This window comes from Aspergillus pseudoviridinutans, assembly GCF_018340605.1.
Source record: "Aspergillus pseudoviridinutans IFM 55266 DNA, scaffold_6, whole genome shotgun sequence".
In the NCBI taxonomy this organism is placed as follows: Eukaryota; Fungi; Ascomycota; class Eurotiomycetes; order Eurotiales; family Aspergillaceae; genus Aspergillus; species Aspergillus pseudoviridinutans.
In genome coordinates, this window is record NW_025091286.1 from 1404921 (window position 1) to 1421725 (window position 16805).

General features: G+C 49.1%; 4 protein-coding genes across 4 annotated transcripts; 3 read left to right on the forward strand and 1 right to left on the reverse strand.

The window, feature by feature from the left end:
* Positions 1–6253: 6253 nt before the first annotated feature.
* On the forward strand, positions 6254–6793 carry Asppvi_008914 (uncharacterized protein; the record flags this gene model as incomplete). The annotated part of the gene is made up of 1 exon (XM_043304779.1): positions 6254–6793. The coding sequence occupies one exon, from the start codon at positions 6254–6256 to the stop codon at positions 6791–6793; it is 540 nt and encodes a 179-aa protein (XP_043160714.1).
* Positions 6794–8266: 1473 nt separating this feature from the next.
* Asppvi_008915 (mannose-ethanolamine phosphotransferase GPI13) lies at positions 8267–11551 on the forward strand (the record flags this gene model as incomplete). The annotated part of the gene is made up of 2 exons (XM_043304780.1): positions 8267–8511; positions 8590–11551. The coding sequence occupies 2 exons, from the start codon at positions 8267–8269 to the stop codon at positions 11549–11551; spliced, it is 3207 nt and encodes a 1068-aa protein (XP_043160715.1).
* Positions 11552–12881: 1330 nt separating this feature from the next.
* On the forward strand, positions 12882–14185 carry Asppvi_008916 (uncharacterized protein; the record flags this gene model as incomplete). Its single annotated transcript, XM_043304781.1, has 4 exons — positions 12882–13037; positions 13090–13462; positions 13516–13633; positions 13702–14185. 4 exons carry the CDS (start codon positions 12882–12884, stop codon positions 14183–14185), a joined length of 1131 nt encoding a protein of 376 aa, XP_043160716.1.
* Positions 14186–14666: 481 nt separating this feature from the next.
* Asppvi_008917 (putative MFS sugar transporter) lies at positions 14667–16383 on the reverse strand (the record flags this gene model as incomplete). The annotated part of the gene is made up of 2 exons (XM_043304782.1): positions 14667–15766; positions 15828–16383. The coding sequence occupies 2 exons, from the start codon at positions 16381–16383 to the stop codon at positions 14667–14669; spliced, it is 1656 nt and encodes a 551-aa protein (XP_043160717.1).
* Between the last annotated feature and the right edge of the window lie 422 nt (positions 16384–16805).

Genomic DNA, 16805 nt, shown 5'->3' on the forward strand with positions numbered 1-16805 from the left:
ATTAGTCAAGCGATCTTCGGGAAATTCAAGCAGTATGTCCTCCCTGCTGTCCGAAATGAAAGGTTTCCTTTGGGGGAAACTTACCGAGAGAAGAGAAGAAAGGGGAAGTAAAGAGAAGAGGTGAGGAAAGGGATGGGTAAGAGGGAAAGAAAGAGAATATGATGATCGTTTACTCGAAAACAGCAACACGGTCAAGCAATGTACAAGACTATACAAGGGACCGAAGGGAGAGGGAAGGGAGAGAGATAGACGGCAGATGAGAAAGCGAGAAATGCGGAGCGGAGAAGCAGGCCAACGAGATTCAACGCAAGGTGACAAGAACTAAGGAAGAAGAATCTCCCTTTTCGTTTGCTAGCGCAACGCTCAGCAACTAGCCGTCCTTCAAAATTGCCGATTGTGGGAGTATGTGTCTCGTGTGTGTCGTGAACGTTACCACGCTCCGTGCATGCTCCAGGAACCTTGAACAGCGCAGATTGCCCTCATGTGCCCAGTGAAGGAGATAGGGACACCGATGTGTTGCAATAGCGACGACGGCCGTAGGGGGGTGTGGTTGTAATCAGACAAGCGTGAGGGAGTGAGCTTGGATGGTCCGTAGCGGCAAGGGGTGTGTGGGAGTGGAGGGGAAACCCGAATGTTATTGCAGCCGGTACGGTAGGTAGGAATGTGCTCTTTGCGCAAGTGGGCGAGGAGATCAGACGTTATTAGTGGACCGTCGAATGGTGAGAATGTGGACGAAAGACCAAGCACGGCAATCAATGTAATCCAGCTGTCACACAGACGAGGCAAGCATGACACGCCGCGGCCAATCTGCTCCAAGCGGGTCAATCTGTATTGTAAGGATTCCGATTGCGATATATCTTTCTCAAGGACCGTAAATTAAACGAGGATATGATATTGACCGTTGAAGGGGATGGAGGAATAAGGATAAAGCCAAGATTGGAGAGCCAGATAGCTTAGCTCTGGTGGGAAAAAAAGATGGCGAAGAAAAAGACCGATCAAGCGTGCAGAAATAATGGTAAGACAGCAAATTATTAAGACGAACTGCCAATACGGACGTAATAAGAACAAGTGAAGGGGGAATCTGGAGGAGAAACAGAAAGAGAGAAGAAAAGGGAAAAAGCAAAGACGATGAAGCCTTTTGCTGGGATGATAGGTAGACTACCTAGATAAGCTGCTGGTGGTGCTGCTGCTATGGAAAGGTTCCAATAGCAGGAAAAAAGATGCTGCGTGTCTTGGACAGAAAGACTAAAGGGCCTAAAAGTAAGGTAGGTAAATTTCATCTGTAACTGTAATACTGTTACACTTACAGGATGTCTCCAGCATACCTAAAGTTAGGCGCCTGGGATTTCAGGACTTCCATACACTACACATAGAGTTGTCTGTGGGGATTGTGGACACCTCAGGCTCAAGTCTGGCAGGGTTGTTTCATTGGCCATCAGTAATGATACGGTATCGATTGCAGCAATACAGATATGGCACACGCCCGCCCAGGCGATTCTGTCGATCACAGATTTGAGTACTCCATAATCGTTTCTCGTATCACAAAGAGGTACCTTTATCCATTGATCTTTCAGTTATGGTACAGATACATACCTTGATGGGTTATCCTTACCTAACATTTAAAGTCCAAGTATCATAAGTCGTTCATTGATGTCCCGTAAGTTGATCAGGATATCTGGTTCTAATTGTCTTAGCACCTTTCCAGACAATGGCCAGATCTGGGGCCGCCCGAAATTATGCTCCCGCCGCCTCTTGTTTAGGCTTCAATCAAGGCGGGTCCCCTCATCTTTTGCTGGTATGACGGAGACAAAGATGATGAGAGTGATCATCATTGGCTATACGGAGTTGATTGAGTGGAATCTGCATCGGTGGAGGAGACCTTGTACAACAATTGGTTCTATTTCGCTCATAAAATCTTCCGCTCTCACCACACATGGATCAGTTTCTTCACCCAGGAGAAATGGTCTGAAGCTTAAGGAAATAGCTTGACCGCCAGATCGAAGCCATGGTTTGAGAGGCAGAGGCATTCTACATGGCTTGTGCGTAATCTACGTACGCAAAGGGTGGAACATAGTCCAGACTGCCCACCTTAATAGCTTACTAGGTTTAGTCCGTAGGTTGCGGTTTGTTTGTGTATGGGACAATGGCAACTCTCACTAGTCATTTGGTCGGACATACTTTCCTGACTTTCCGTCAGTGAATTCTCTCTCAGATCAGCCATGGATCATCAAGGCTCGGATGATACAAAGCATCTTCTGAGTCAATTCGAATCTTATCATCACCATAGAGTCATCGTCTTGCGATACTGGAGGACATCGGTAGTACCTATGGATAGACTCCAGCACTAACACAGCTGTGTTGACAAGGCGGGTGAGAAGGTTAAGCAGCGCCTCTCAACCCAACCGATCGGATCCACTAAACTAGCCTTGATTTCCTCCATCGCCTTCTGATCATTCGTCAGTTTGTCACTCTAGAGTCCTTTCAAGGAATCATCCGATTTGCCCTGAGGCCATCATTTTCTATTTCTGGGGTTCTCGTAGGAGGAATCTTGGATGTATCATTGCAGATTTTTTGAATGAAGAATCTGAATAGGCGGAAATTGGAGAAAATTTTTATGAAAATTGAATGTCTAGTACCTGGTGTTACGCAACTGTTTCATAGGTAGAGGTCTGCAGCTTCACCATTGGCAAAATCCTACGTCCAAATCCCGTGACCTTGATTGAGTCAACGTCAGGTACATGCAGAATGGTACCTTACCTAGTGGTCCAAGTTGCACCCACTACCCATGGTTGAATATCATCTCGTGAATTTCTTCCTAGAAGCTCAATTCATTTGCTCTGCCTTTCCCGTCTATATTATCATAGTACATACCTGCACTATTGACCTGAGCAGCATCAACATCGAGACCCGCCCTAAGTTCGTGCCAACTCATGCTCGAAGCGAATTAAGTAAACTTCTGAGCTTTGATCCCTCGAGCTTGAAGCCCCTTACATATACCATAATAACAACCATGGTTTGTTTATTGCTCGACTATTTGGCCCATAGCAAGTACAGCTGCGATCCAGGGAACCTGTCCTTATCCTCATATACTGCATCATGATTTCCTCTTATCGGATCTGGCCTTCTTGATACTTCATGATCACTCTATGTACTAATAATGATGTTCTTTGCAGCGCATCACCCTGCTCTTCCATACTCTCCTCTGCTCTACGCTTCCACTGAGAGCTCACATACCATTGGATCCGCATAGTCATCCCTTCCATTACGATAAGACAAAGTCATAGACTCAGACCTTGCGTTATTTTCCTCAAGTATTCCGTGGCGCTGATATTCTAGATAAACGATACAATGATGAACCACAGTGAGACCTTGATGCTGATCACCTATCGCTATGACTATCGCTAGGAGCTGATAAGCGCGAACACGCAAGTCCCTTGCCTAGTCACGAAAGCTGTCATCAACCCCGGATTCTGAGCGAGACACGAGTATAGTTCAAAAGTGCTCGTGTCAACAACCGAAAATAATTTCAAGGTGTTTTCATGATATGTGGGTACTCTCCTCGAAAGTTAGGCATCCTTTGCATTCCATAAGGTAGTTTCGATTGTGAGTATGTGTTGTCCATAGACAAAGTGTTCTTTCTCTGCCTCATAAATTCTTAGGTGTAGGTATTTCGAACATTGTTGCTCTCGAACTGATGGTCGGTCATCCAAAAAGCAAGGGAGCTCAAATTTCGACCGATACTGGAGAAAGAACACAGAACTCTATCAGAACCCTAGCAAGTCATTCTAGCTATTTGGACAAGCAGATATGGCTAAAGTCTGGTGAAGGAGGTCCTGGGAAGGTCACTAGGATACGGGAATTTGTCTAATTTTGCCTTCAGTACTATCTTGAATACGCAGGAAACGCAAAACCTTCAATGGTGACAGCTAGGAAAAACTAAGAACTTCAGTTATGAGGTGTGGAAGCAATTTGTTCGGACTTCCTTTGAGTAACGATATATTACAAACCATGCCTGATGCTGGGTAGATACAGCCTTCTTATTGTATTGATCGTACTGACAGTAGTGGGCTCAAGCTTAGAACCTTCCATAGTCCGCACATGATGGGTTTCCCCCGGTTGTCCAGCGAGCTACATATCCAGTCTGAGCATGGCCCAACTGGTAGAGGCTATCCAACAGGTAATCCAAATTCGAATTTTTAGAATGATCGGTCTGAAGTGAAAGGGTTCAGAGTTCTTCGTAAGTGCTCAAAACTGCCGAGGTTCGTAAAACCTCCGCATCAATCCTATTATTTTGAATGACATTCAGCCAGTCCTTAAAAACATCTGCTAGCTCCTCCTATTATTATATATGTTGCTGAGGCCCATCTTCTTATGTGCAAATATTGAGAGTCGGTCATTTAAGAGTCTCCCACTCTTTACGTGCTAAACGTCCATCCTGTGCTCCAACATATATGCTGTGGGGCCTCGGTATATCTGCTCTGCCTCGCGACATTTGTGTAAACCCTTGACACCTACCATGCAGAATGAGCAGGACAGTGTCTAATTAAGATATCTATTCTTAAATACTTACGAAATCCATAAACTTGTTCAACGCCGCTAATAACATTTCATTGCTGCGCTTCCAGGCAAGGCTTACATGTGGTTGCTTGTACTGTTATTTATGCTTAAAATGTCTGTTCTAAACCACTGTACAAAACGACCTTACCTTAGTCTACAGTATGGAGTGGACTAGAAGAGGATAAACAAGTTCAACGAAGCACGTGATGCCATTGTGGTTGTTGTAAACCCCACCTCCTGTGAATCCCGTAAGGATTTGTCCGTCCATAAGGAGTACAGTGAGAAGACTGCAGGGCCTTGGATGTGAGTGACCACACTTGTTCCTCGCAAAGCCGAATGCGCAGGGTCTGTCCTTTTTGGAGGTTACGCCGAATCTTGGGAAAAGACGTAGACTCGTTCCTGGCCAAATCCTCGGTGAATCCTGGGGGAATTCTAAGAGAACAAGTGTTCAACTGTCTGAATTGAATGCTCAAGTATGCATTATTTTCGTGAACACCCATAAGTGGACACATCCGACAATGGATAGATGACCAAGGAAATGGCCCTTTTTTTCAGGGGCAGAAACACGAAAGCCACAAGCCCACAACAAAAGAAAATGCCTACATAGGATTCAATAGTCAGCCTAGAAAGATAATATTAGCACACACCTATTTTAGCGCCCTTCGTTACGGAGAAAACCCATGTCAATCTATGGGACATGTGACGAATAAGCTTGATGAACAGTTGGCGTCAGGGACACCAGCGTTCTTATTGGCTGTATGGTTACGATGGGGAAATTACACCCGCTCTTAGCGGCAACGCCGAGCGAACCACCAAGAAATGAGCAAAACACTGTGCCAGTCTACAAACAAACGAGGAGACACTGGAACTAATGCGGCGTGGACTCCTTCTTCTTTAGTGACGGAGTAACAACTGGACACTAGAACTCTTAGAGAATGCCTGTAAAGGTTTAGTCTCTTCGCTAGACCACAGAATGACCCCACTGACAGGTTGTCTGCCTAAGGAAAAAGAAATCTAACTTACCTTTCCCTTGCGGTCTGGAGTCTGGACCTCTAGGACTGAACACTAAGGCTCTAGGCGCCCTTGCGCCCCGTTTCCCTCGAGCCGGACTGGTCGGCTGTGCTGCTGACTGCTGACTGCTGGCCTTCCTTCTCCTGCCTCCCCAACTCAAGTCCTTCCCTTCCCTTCAGTCTCTCATTTTTCTTCCCTTGTCATTGTTTTCATCCCCCCATACCAACCCCTCTCTCATTCTTCCTCCTTTCGCACTCCATCACGTTCTCTCTCTGACCCAAGCAGGTGCCAGCTTCACTCTTTCAGCTGTTCACCTTGCTGTCCGTTCTTTTATCACCGCCGCCGATCAAGTCAGTCTATACGCTTCGGCCGATCAACTCACGACCCGACCACCACTACCCACCCGATTCATTCTCTCCTTGGACTTCTGAATACACTCAAATAAGTTTCCTCAATATCGAGTCGCAGAAACTTTTTTGGATATAGTGTAAGTGATGATGATGATGGAAAACGCCGCCTGATGTCCTTGGAATGGTCATTGACAAGAAGCGAAATGTGACAGCACGAATTCTTTTTTTGGATTAAATACCCTCACACATCGGATAGTCGAACTCGTTAACGAGTCTGCAAGATTCGGAGTCGAGACGCATCGCTAGGGAACACCTGTCCATTAAAATCAGCAAAGATGTTCATCAAGCTTGTGACTCGCGGCAACAGCAGCGACGATAGTTCACTATCCCCGGCAATGATTGATCTATTGATCTCTCTCTTGATTCTCATTCTACTCGGCATTGCATTAGTCGCTACTCTTCTTGTTCTGCGACGAAAGCGCCAAAATCAGATGAACTCCGAACTCCCAGTTCATAACGGGCAGTGCTCGCCCAACCATCGTCGTCTCACGATCTCCGCATCTTCAAACACGAGGACACAGTCTATTTTGGTGTACGACGAGAAGCGCAGCTTGATGGAGAACTCGTCAAGCCCCCCACCCAGTCCGGTCCCTGAAATCCGCATTACGTTCCCCGAGGAGGAAGACGAGTCTGGAAAGCGCAAGTCCGGCCGTGTTGTAGTGGTGAGAATTAGTGATGCCGGCGCCGTCGGGTTGGAACCATGCAATGAAGAGCTTCCACCTTATCAGTCCAGCGACGCGGAACGTTTCCAATCCTTGGACATTGAACGCATGGGCGGCCTCAAGGAGAAAGAGGATATGAAAAGATGGTCTTAAATTGCCGACCGCCGACCGTTTTTGAGGTGACCTGCGTATCTCTCCGCTGAACCGATACGGAAAAGAATCGATTATTTTAACCCCTTCCATCCTTCGACGACACCGACTCCTTCCAATACATGACGATATTCTGGCGAAAATCAGTCCTGCTTTTCTGTCTGCGCCTCTTGACCATTACCGTTTTGCCGTTTCGTCCTCGACTTGCACATACGCAAATACTCCATCGATCCTACACTCTACACCTATTAACTCTTCAGGTCAACCGACTATAAGATGCTCGTGAGGACAATGTCATCGACCGGATTGACCTGAAGAGTTACCAGATCGAAGGCTTACCGAAGCTGAATTGTGTATAGCAAAGGGTTGCTACTTTTATTTCTCTCTGCATTGCCATTTTGGGATCTCTTGCTGCCTGGTCTTTTCGCTTCTATTGGCGTTCATCTCTTGTGCCTGGTCACTTGTGGTCCTCTCAGCCCTGCCACGTCACTAGGGTTGAAGGACGTAATGCACGCGGGGTTCACTTTTCTTTCTTGGAGCCTCTTCTTCCTTCTCAACCCGGATTCTGCTTCTACCATTCTTCTTTTCCCCCTTTTACTTTCTCTATTCTACTTTTTATGCTTCTTTCATCCCTTGCAATTCTCGGTTTGCCTTTAGGGTGTCATACAACTGGATAATGTATGTAACTAGTCCGCTATACATTACTTGGCCGCTTTCCATAGCGTGAGCCTCAATGGATGTCATTACCTGTACAGATAGCTTATATGAACGGTCCATGAGTAGTATGTGGATCAAGTTCACTCAATGATAGTCACTTTGACCCTAAACAAGACTCCAAATAGGGCAACATGGCCCACCCGTGGCAGGGCTTTTCAAATGTTCCGCGCCGGGCCGACCAATGACGCCCGGCGCAAAGCTTGCCTGAACACCTCGCTACCTAATTGGGAGTCGCCAAAACCGCCGAACTCCCGACGTCACGGGCGGCAGGAGATTTTTGGGAGGGTCCGGACAATCTGAACTGATCGTTCTGCTGGCCTTTCATTCTTTTTGTCTTTTACCGAGCTCATAATCAGCAAGATCAATTGACAACAATTCCCTCATTATTACGGTTTCATTTGTTTTATTTGTTGTATTTGAGCTGTCATTGTAGCCATGAACGTGCTGTGAGTCGGCTTCGATGGGAGAGCACACTTGACAGCTCAGATAGGCACTTAATAGGGTATACCTTCTTTTTCTTGGCCTTTAATCTATTTCCTCTGTTCCTCAGCTCCTGAACTCAGTCCTTACAATATCAATGAAGTCCATTTGAGAGGTCCAATTTCCTCGGAGCTTCTCGCATCGAAGGCCACTTCAGCACTTGCAGGTGACTGCCAGTATATTGCGCGACAACACCCCCTCCCACAAAGACGAAAGCTACGGGCACCTTTGATCATTGGATGAACCAGCTTTCATTCTACGCCGACTTGTGTGCCCATAATGGCCTTACCGACAACCTCTGGGCCCAGCCATGATCGTCCGAGCTCCAAAGGCTTTCGACCTACGGCAGCTTCTTCCCCTGGACCCTCGTCGCCGCGGGTTTCCGAACCCAGCGACCTTCGAGCAACACGACCACAACTGCGGCCGGGAAAGACGACTAAAGCGCCGGCGGACAAGACAAAGGAATTTGAGCGCGCCTTCACAATAAAACATTTAGGAATACTGGGTGTGTTCGGTTGGATACTGTAAGCTTTCCCCCTTTTGGTCAGAGGTTTTTGGTCTTTTTTGGATGCCCTGAAGCTGACTGGGCAAAATGATCCTAGGCTTTTGCATGTTGCTGGCATATTCTTTTTTACGAAAGGCTTCCTTCTCACTCGGATGGTCCTGGAAAATAAATCGGCTTGTGATGTTCTTCCTTTCGATGATGCTCCTTCGTCTTCATCAGGGAGTAAAGGAAATCAAGGATGCTGGCATGAAAAGTCATTTGACAAGGCTATTGTGATCATTATAGATGCTTTGCGGTACGACTTTACGGTACCTTTTGTATCAGGGACGGAAAGTGAAACAGCCCATCTGTTTCATAACAACATACCAGTTTTGTACGAAACGGCTGTCAAGTCCCCCGAAAACGCTTTTTTGCTTCCATTCATTGCGGACCCGCCGACCACGACATTGCAACGACTCAAAGGACTGACAACGGGCACTCTACCTACATTTGTGGATGCTGGCTCCAACTTCGCCGGGACGGCAATCGATGAAGATAATCTCGTTGCGCAGCTACACGCGGCAGGCAAGACCTTGGTCCACCTGGGAGATGATACCTGGCAGGCTCTTTTCCCTGGCTACTTCGACGCTGATCTGACACGCCCTTTCGATTCATTCAATGTGTGGGACTTGTACACTGTTGACAATGGAGTCAACGATCATCTTTTCCCGCTGTTGCATCCTGAAAACTCGACGAAATGGGATGTCATTTTCGGCCATTATCTCGGCGTCGATCATGCCGGGCACCGATATGGACCAAATCACCCGGCTATGGCCGCAAAACTTCGCGAGATGGATCAAGTAATTCGAGACATCGTCGCCAAGCTAGATGACAAGACGCTGTTGGTGGTCATGGGGGATCACGGAATGGACTCCAAGGGCGACCACGGGGGCGAATCAAACGACGAAGTCGAGGCGGCTCTCTGGATGTATTCGAAGAAGGCAATCTTCGGCCGTACGGGTTCGGAGACCGCTAGTCCTCCGAAAACCGCACGTGAACGTTTCATTCCTCAGATAGACCTCGTTCCGACACTGTCACTTCTTCTGGGGATGCCAATCCCCTTCAACAACCTTGGTTCGCCGATCGAGGAGGCTTTCGTCGGAGTTGGGGGAAACGGTTGGAAAAATCTTGCCACAGTAAACCGCTTAACCTCTGCACAAATCAGACGGTATCAGCACGAGTATACATCCTCGCACGGTGCGGATGAAGCCCAATCACTTGGGTCAGAGGAGCTTTGGGAGGCCGCAGAGAGCGCCTGGCAGCAGCTCTCGAGAGCTGGTAAATCGAATGTGGCAGCTCCGCGTTCGGCTTCTGAGTTGCATCGACAGTACCAACGGCGTATCTTGCATGTCTGCCGTGGGCTATGGGCGAAGTTTGATGTACCCAGCATGTTGCAGGGCGTCGGAATTCTTTCTGCGGCGATCGTCCTTCTCGTCTTCTACGCGCGAGGTATGAAAGCCGCCCGAACAGAACTCACTCAGTCTCTGCTCTCTTCCGTGGGGGTGGGATCTGTGTTAGGTGCTGTGACTGGAGCTTGCTTATCTTACTCTCGCATGTTGTCTGCTCGGGCAGTCGAGTCTTCTGCTCTGCTGGCTGCCGTAGGAAGCATCATTGGCGCTTCGTGGGCCATTTTCGGTAAACGTGGGCGCATAGTGTTGCCTCTCCCCAATAATCTTTGGGGATGGCTCGCAATTATCTTCACAGTGTCCCAGTCAATAGGCTTTGCATCGAACTCATACACAATATGGGAGGATGAAATCCTCCTGTTCTTCCTTTCAACTTTTGGAGTCGTCGCGGGTGCATCATCGATGCGGCAGAAGTCAACCGCTGACCGGGTGCTTGGAGTCTATCATTCCATCTTATTTGTGATTCTGGGAAGAATTGCGTCCTTCTCCCGCCTGTGCCGCGAAGAGCAGATGCCATTCTGCCGCTCCACCTATTATGCTTCCACGACATCCTCTACGTCTGCTCCCTGGCAACTTGTTATTCCCTTTCTTGTGACCATCATCCTTCCAGCAGTTGTCCGGTCTTTCTATGCAGGGTCCAAATCCTATGAAGGAGCAGCGACATTGTGGATTGGATTTGCGTTCCGGTTCGGTCTCTTTATCGCTTCCATTTTCTGGACGCTCGAGGCTGCTGACGACGGTGAATGGGGGCTTGTGAGCAAAGAGACATTGAAGACCATACGAGTATTCCTGGCTCAGGTCGTTCTTGCGCTTGCATTCGCCGCTGGAACCACCGCGTTCGTCTACACCAAACCGTGCGTCAGCATAAGCGTCAGCCAAGGCGGTGCTGAATCCGAGGGTAGAGAACCGGCAAGAAAAACGGTTACTATTTTGGGATTCGGGAATGTTTACGGCACGCGAGCTTTCCTCCTCGTCATCAATTTCTGCCTGGCCATCATTCTCATGCAGAAACCAATGGGCCAAGGGGCAATCGGCCTGCTGCTGTGGCAGATCCTCTCTCTTCTTGAGATCCTTGACACAAATGGTCTTGTCACCGGCAATTCAGCCATCGGACCTATAGTCTTGGGTCTTCTTGGGTCGTTCCACTTCTTCAAGACTGGACACCAGGCCACCCTCACCAGTATCCAATGGGAATCTGCGTTCATCCCTTTGTCTTCTGTTCGATATCCTTGGTCGCCCATTCTGGTAATCCTCAACACGTTCGGCGCGCAGATCCTCACTGCAATTGCTGTTCCTCTCACGGTGTTGTGGAAACGACCCCTCCAGCTGCACGATAGCAGCTCATCCGCCACATCCAGCACGCCGACTACTAGAATTCTGTCCGATGTCGCGCAAGCGGCCGCGACATATATTCTTTACTTTGCGACGATCAACCTCGCAACCACAATGTGGGCTGGCCACCTGCGCCGCCACCTCATGCTCTACCGGATCTTCTGCCCTCGATTCATGATGGGGGCTGCTGTTCTCGGCGTGGTGGATATTGTATTGATCTTATTCTCTGTCGCTGGCGTACGGTTCAGCGTATTGAGTGTGGCCGAAATATTTGGCTGGTAGCACATATTGCCAAGGCCCAGATGTATTGCCGACGTTGTGTATCGTTAGCATTTATAAGGATACACTTCCTTTATCAATTATTTACATAAACATCATGCTCAGATGTAAACTAGCATATCCTATCGAACAAATGAAATTCGAAGCTAATCGTATTACCGACACATGGCGTCGGCACTCGCTACTTAGCACTGAATCCAGAAACTCAGGGTCCAGACACTACCCAAAAGCAGCCTAGCGTGAAGCCTGCCAAGCAAAAACAAGGTTTATTACATAATGCCACCATGCAGCGGAGCGGAAAATTTTATCTCTCCGGAAGTTTATTCCGTCGTAGCTGCAACTTTAATTGCGCTGCGCAACGTGATTCGTCAACTGACAGTTTACTCTGCAGTCTCGATTCTCAACGGCCCCCTTCTCAGTTACGAGTGTGGTCGTCGATTTCGTTTAGCTACCAAGTACTAACAGTAGATAGCTATAGCTAATGGAAGTTAGACTATGAATAACGCACAGCATGTAAATAAACAAAACCTGATTTCAATTCAGCTCCGTATGGGGCCAGAGGACTAGGGCTAGGTCTGGAAGGTACGCCCTACGGAGCCTGGCAGAGGTCTGACCGTTGTGGCGCGGTGGGTTTCGGTCGAGGTACGGCTACTGGTCGGTACCGTGAGTTGATTTCTGAGCTCGCTCTAGTATCACCTGTCGGCATTAATACCAGGATGCCTACTAGTGCTCGTATAATATGGATCTTGCATGGCAAGGACGGGCTGATGGTGGCTGGCTATGCCGGGTCACTCAGCTGAGATTGAATTCACTCGCCGCTACAATAGATCTCCTCTGGATAAGAGCAATTCAGATTTGCTGGCTATCAGGGAACAAACAAGGAGTAGATGTGAAAGTTCTATGCGTCCAACACGAGTAGGAATTTAGGTTATTGGAGGCGATATGCGGACGGCACTCTAGGGCTGCTACTGCAAGACCCGGCGACTAGGTTGCTGGTTTCAGTAAGGGCCATGAGTGGGCCCTGGCGAGTAACCACTAGACTAAACGCTCGTGAAGTAAGATTAACTGAGAAGTTCGAATCTTATGAGCTGGCTGTCCATCTCGATAGGTTGTTTGTCGATTTCGTCGTTGCCAGTGGGGCGAAGCTTGCCAGGGGTTTGCGATGGCTCTGTCAGGAAGTTATTTTTACTTGATGAGATTGGCTTTTGCTTGTTTTTTTCTTTCTCTTCCCTCTCTTCTGGACGGTTGTTTCTCTGTTTCTAGTGCGATATGCAGATAGTTCTTGACTGCGCTGGATAGGTGACATTGCGTAGCCAGTCTATTCTCGCAGAAGATGGAAATGCCTGCTTCAAACCCGCGCGGAACGGGCCTGGTGGTCCTGATATGGGTTCTGACGAGCATCTCGGCGGTCGTGGTCGCTTTGCGTGTCCTGGCCAAAACGAAGATTCGCCAATTCCGGATGGACGATGTCGTGATGATCTTTGCGCTGGTATGTGCTGCCTGTGCTCTATACAGAGTCCTCTATAACACCGCCGCTTTAGATCCTAGGTATCATTGCCGGCTCCCTGAACACCGTTGCAGTCAACTACGGATACGGCCTGCCGGATGAAACCGTCCCCGAGCCTGGCGCGACGACGGGCCGAAAATTCTACATCATAGGACAGGCGTTCCTGATCTTCTGTACGGCCGTCGGCCGCGCCGCCTTTGTGTTGTACCTCCTGGCCATCCTGGGCGGGCAGAAATGGCAGCGCATCATCCTGACGGCCCTCGCCGTGATGGAGTTGATCTTCAATTCTGTGGCCGTCATCTTGATGTTTGCGTCTTGCAAGCCCGTCGCGATGCTTTGGGATTACAATATTGCTGGGACCTGTTTTGCGGACTCCATCCAGATCAACTTTGGCTATTTCCAGAGTGGTATGTCCCATAATCGATTCATAACCTCAGCAGCGAACTGACGATGCCTTCAGCGTTCAACATCTTCGTCGATCTCTACCTGGCCGTCGTCCCGACCTATATCTTCTGGCACCTCAAGCTCAAACTCGGGATCAAAATCAGTTTGGTGGCCCTCATGAGCTGTGGCCTGGTGTAAGCTTTAGCCTCCTCTGCTCTGCTCGTGCCCGTATCTTCTTCCCCTGCTAATGCTGATAAAATAGTGCCATGGCCGGCGCCTTCGCCAAAACCATCCAGCTCCCCGAGATCGAAAACGACGCTCTGGGCGGCACGATCAACCTCATCCGCTGGGGATACATCGAAGCAAACCTGGTGATCATCACCGCGTCGCTGCCGTGTCTCCGCTCGCTCATCCTCTCGGGGTTCCACTATATGACGAGTAGCGGACAGCGGTCTCGCTCGTACGAGCTGGGTGCAGCGTTCACGGGGACCCGAGGGGCCACGACGTCAGTCACAGCACAGAAGAGCGCGCATCGGAAGACGGATTCGCGGTTGCGCGGGATGCTGTCCACTAGGAATCGTGCCGATGATGGGGCGAGCGTTGACCATATACTCGGTAGCCGGAATAGTCTTGACGGGGTTGAGACGGGTGGGAGTAGTCAGGACATTGGGGCGAGGTCGGCTGGTATTCGGAAGCAGGTTGAAGTGACTGTTGTTGCGCAGCATGATGGTAGGGAAGGTGTATAGGGATTGTATACTGTATAATAGAATAGACTAAGCCGTATATTTGAAGCACCGTGCCCTCCTCAAATGTTTGTCAATCGCCGTCCTTAGAATGCAACTACTGGTTMCTGGTTATCGGAGCTACTATATGTTAGAGTTGTCGTATCTAGCATCGAGATATGTTGGTAGTATTGTCTGTATCTAGATTGGTAGTCAGAAGAGCATAATCTGACTCCAATAATTCCATATCCGTCTCTATCACGATCGTAGCTCACATTCATTTGTAACCTCAAAACAATGGGATATCTACCAAGGGAGAAGGAACTGTGGTAGTAAATTGAAGAAATCATTTTAATGATTCATAGTAGCTTGATGTAAGCTTATGTATATATATACAATTTGAATACATATCCCATTTCATCATCATCTAAAACTCATGACATGCCATATAAAGTAGGCATAGACAATATAACACTGTCATACACACAATAATCACGGACCCTCTCTAAAGTCTAGGACTAGGGCTAAAGACCTTTCTGAAGCGCAAGTGAGCCAGGTCGCGCATGATCTCAACGGTGCTCTTGATGTTCTGCTTGACAATAACCGAGGTAGGCTTGGAGAAAAGCTCGTCAATCTCCTCGAGGGTCTTGTTCTTGGTCTCGGGCATGAAGAGGATCTGGTAGAACCAACCCAGGACGGCGATACCTCCGTAGAAACCGAGAGTGAGACCGATACGAGTCATCGAGTTCATCATCGCGGTAAAGTTGTAGGTGACGATGAAGGAGCACAGGAAGAGGTTGGCGTCCGCAGTGGTCATGCCGTAACTACGGAGATAGGTGGGGAACACCTCGGCGGGAATGACCCATGTCAAGCAGGCATAGGAGCCGAAGAAGCCCATGTAAAGGATGATACCGGTCAGATAGAGACCCTCAGCCGTGGCAGGATAGGTATTGTAGTCGACGGCGTAGCCAGCTCCCACGAGCACAAGACCGATGAAGAAACCGGGAAGCATGACGTTGGCCCAGTAGCGTCGGCCGAACCGCTCCATATACAGCACGGCAGGAATAGTACCGATCAACAGGGCACCACCTCCAACGAGCGACATATAGACACTGGTACGGTCGTCGAAGCCGATCTTGGTCATCAGGACGCCCATGTAGTACATAACTGCGTTCACACCCGTGAATTGACCGAGGAACACCATGATGTTGGCATAGATCATGGCGCGGCGAGCCCGGCCGTTGGTGAAGAAGTCCAGCCAGGCCCACTTCTTGGTGCTGGCCTGTTCGTCATTCTCCGCGGCGACAGCTTGGCGCATGCCCAGGAACTCCTCCTTGGACTCGTAAGTATCGAAGCCACGAATGCGCTTCCACACGCCATACGCCTCGACCTGTCTTCCCTTGTGCATCAGGTAACGGGGGCTCTCAGGCATGAACAGCATGCCGACCAGAAGGATGGTCGAGAAGACCAGGGAAGAGCCGAGGATGAAGCGCCAGTCACCGGCGACACCAAAGAACATCGCGGCCACCGCATAGCCGAGGACTTCACCCAAAGCAATGTTCAACTGATACAAAGAGACCAAGTTACCACGGATCTTACCGGGGACTAGACATCAGTCAGTAACGGTCCTCGCTAAAAGATTGAAGCGGAAAGGAGGGAAGCTTACCAGACTCGGCGACGTAGACAGGGACAGTACCGCCCTCAAGACCGACTCCCATGCCGAGAACGAAACGGCCGGCGAACATCATGCCAAAGTCAACGGCACCGGCTTCGAGTCCAGCACCGATAGTGTAAAGGATGCAGGAGACAATGATGGCCATGCGCCGACCAAGGTACTCGTTGCAAGGACTAAGGATCAGGGCACCGCCAACGGCACCGAGGGGCATACCGGAGTTGACCAAACTAGCTTGCGACGAGGACAGATGCAAAGCCGTGGGCATGGTGAGGTTCGCACCGCTGATCAGCGACTGATCCAGACCAGAGAGTAGACCACCCATAGATGCAAAGGCCACCAGAACATAAGTGAAGTAAGCGGGGTTGGCGAAAGTGAGCTCAAACCGAGACTTCTTGATATCACCGAGCTGTACTTCCAGCTGCTGGAGCTCAGCATCCATGGCAGCTTCGTTGAAAGCCTCGGACTTGGCATCATTTCGGATATCATCCATCTCTTCGGCGACCTCCTTGTGGTCGTCGAGAGGAACCTCGACATCTTTCACTGCCATGACGGGCAACGCAGGAGAATGATTATAAAAAAAGTAGTGTATTGAGAGGTAGCCAGAGGCAGTAGGTATGTGTACAGAAGACCTTCACCTATGGAAGGCTTTACTTGAAGTAAAAAGAGAAGAGGGGCAGGACCTGCCGTTCCCTACAAAGACTCAGTCTTTTAGATAGGAAGAGGACAACCGCCTGTAGAAAGGACGTTGAGAGAGAAATGATTAACAACGAAGGGAAAAGGGAGGAAGAAGAAACCCGGGGGATATTTATACGGGCACGGCATCCCGGGGTACAGTCCTGGGCCGTGGAGTGACGGTCATCACGGGTTCAGGGAAGAAACAAGCGGGACAAGACTCTAACGGGGAAGTGGGGACAGAAAGAAAGCTAGAGAAGAAAAGAGGGCAGCGTAACCGATGGAAGAGATTACTCC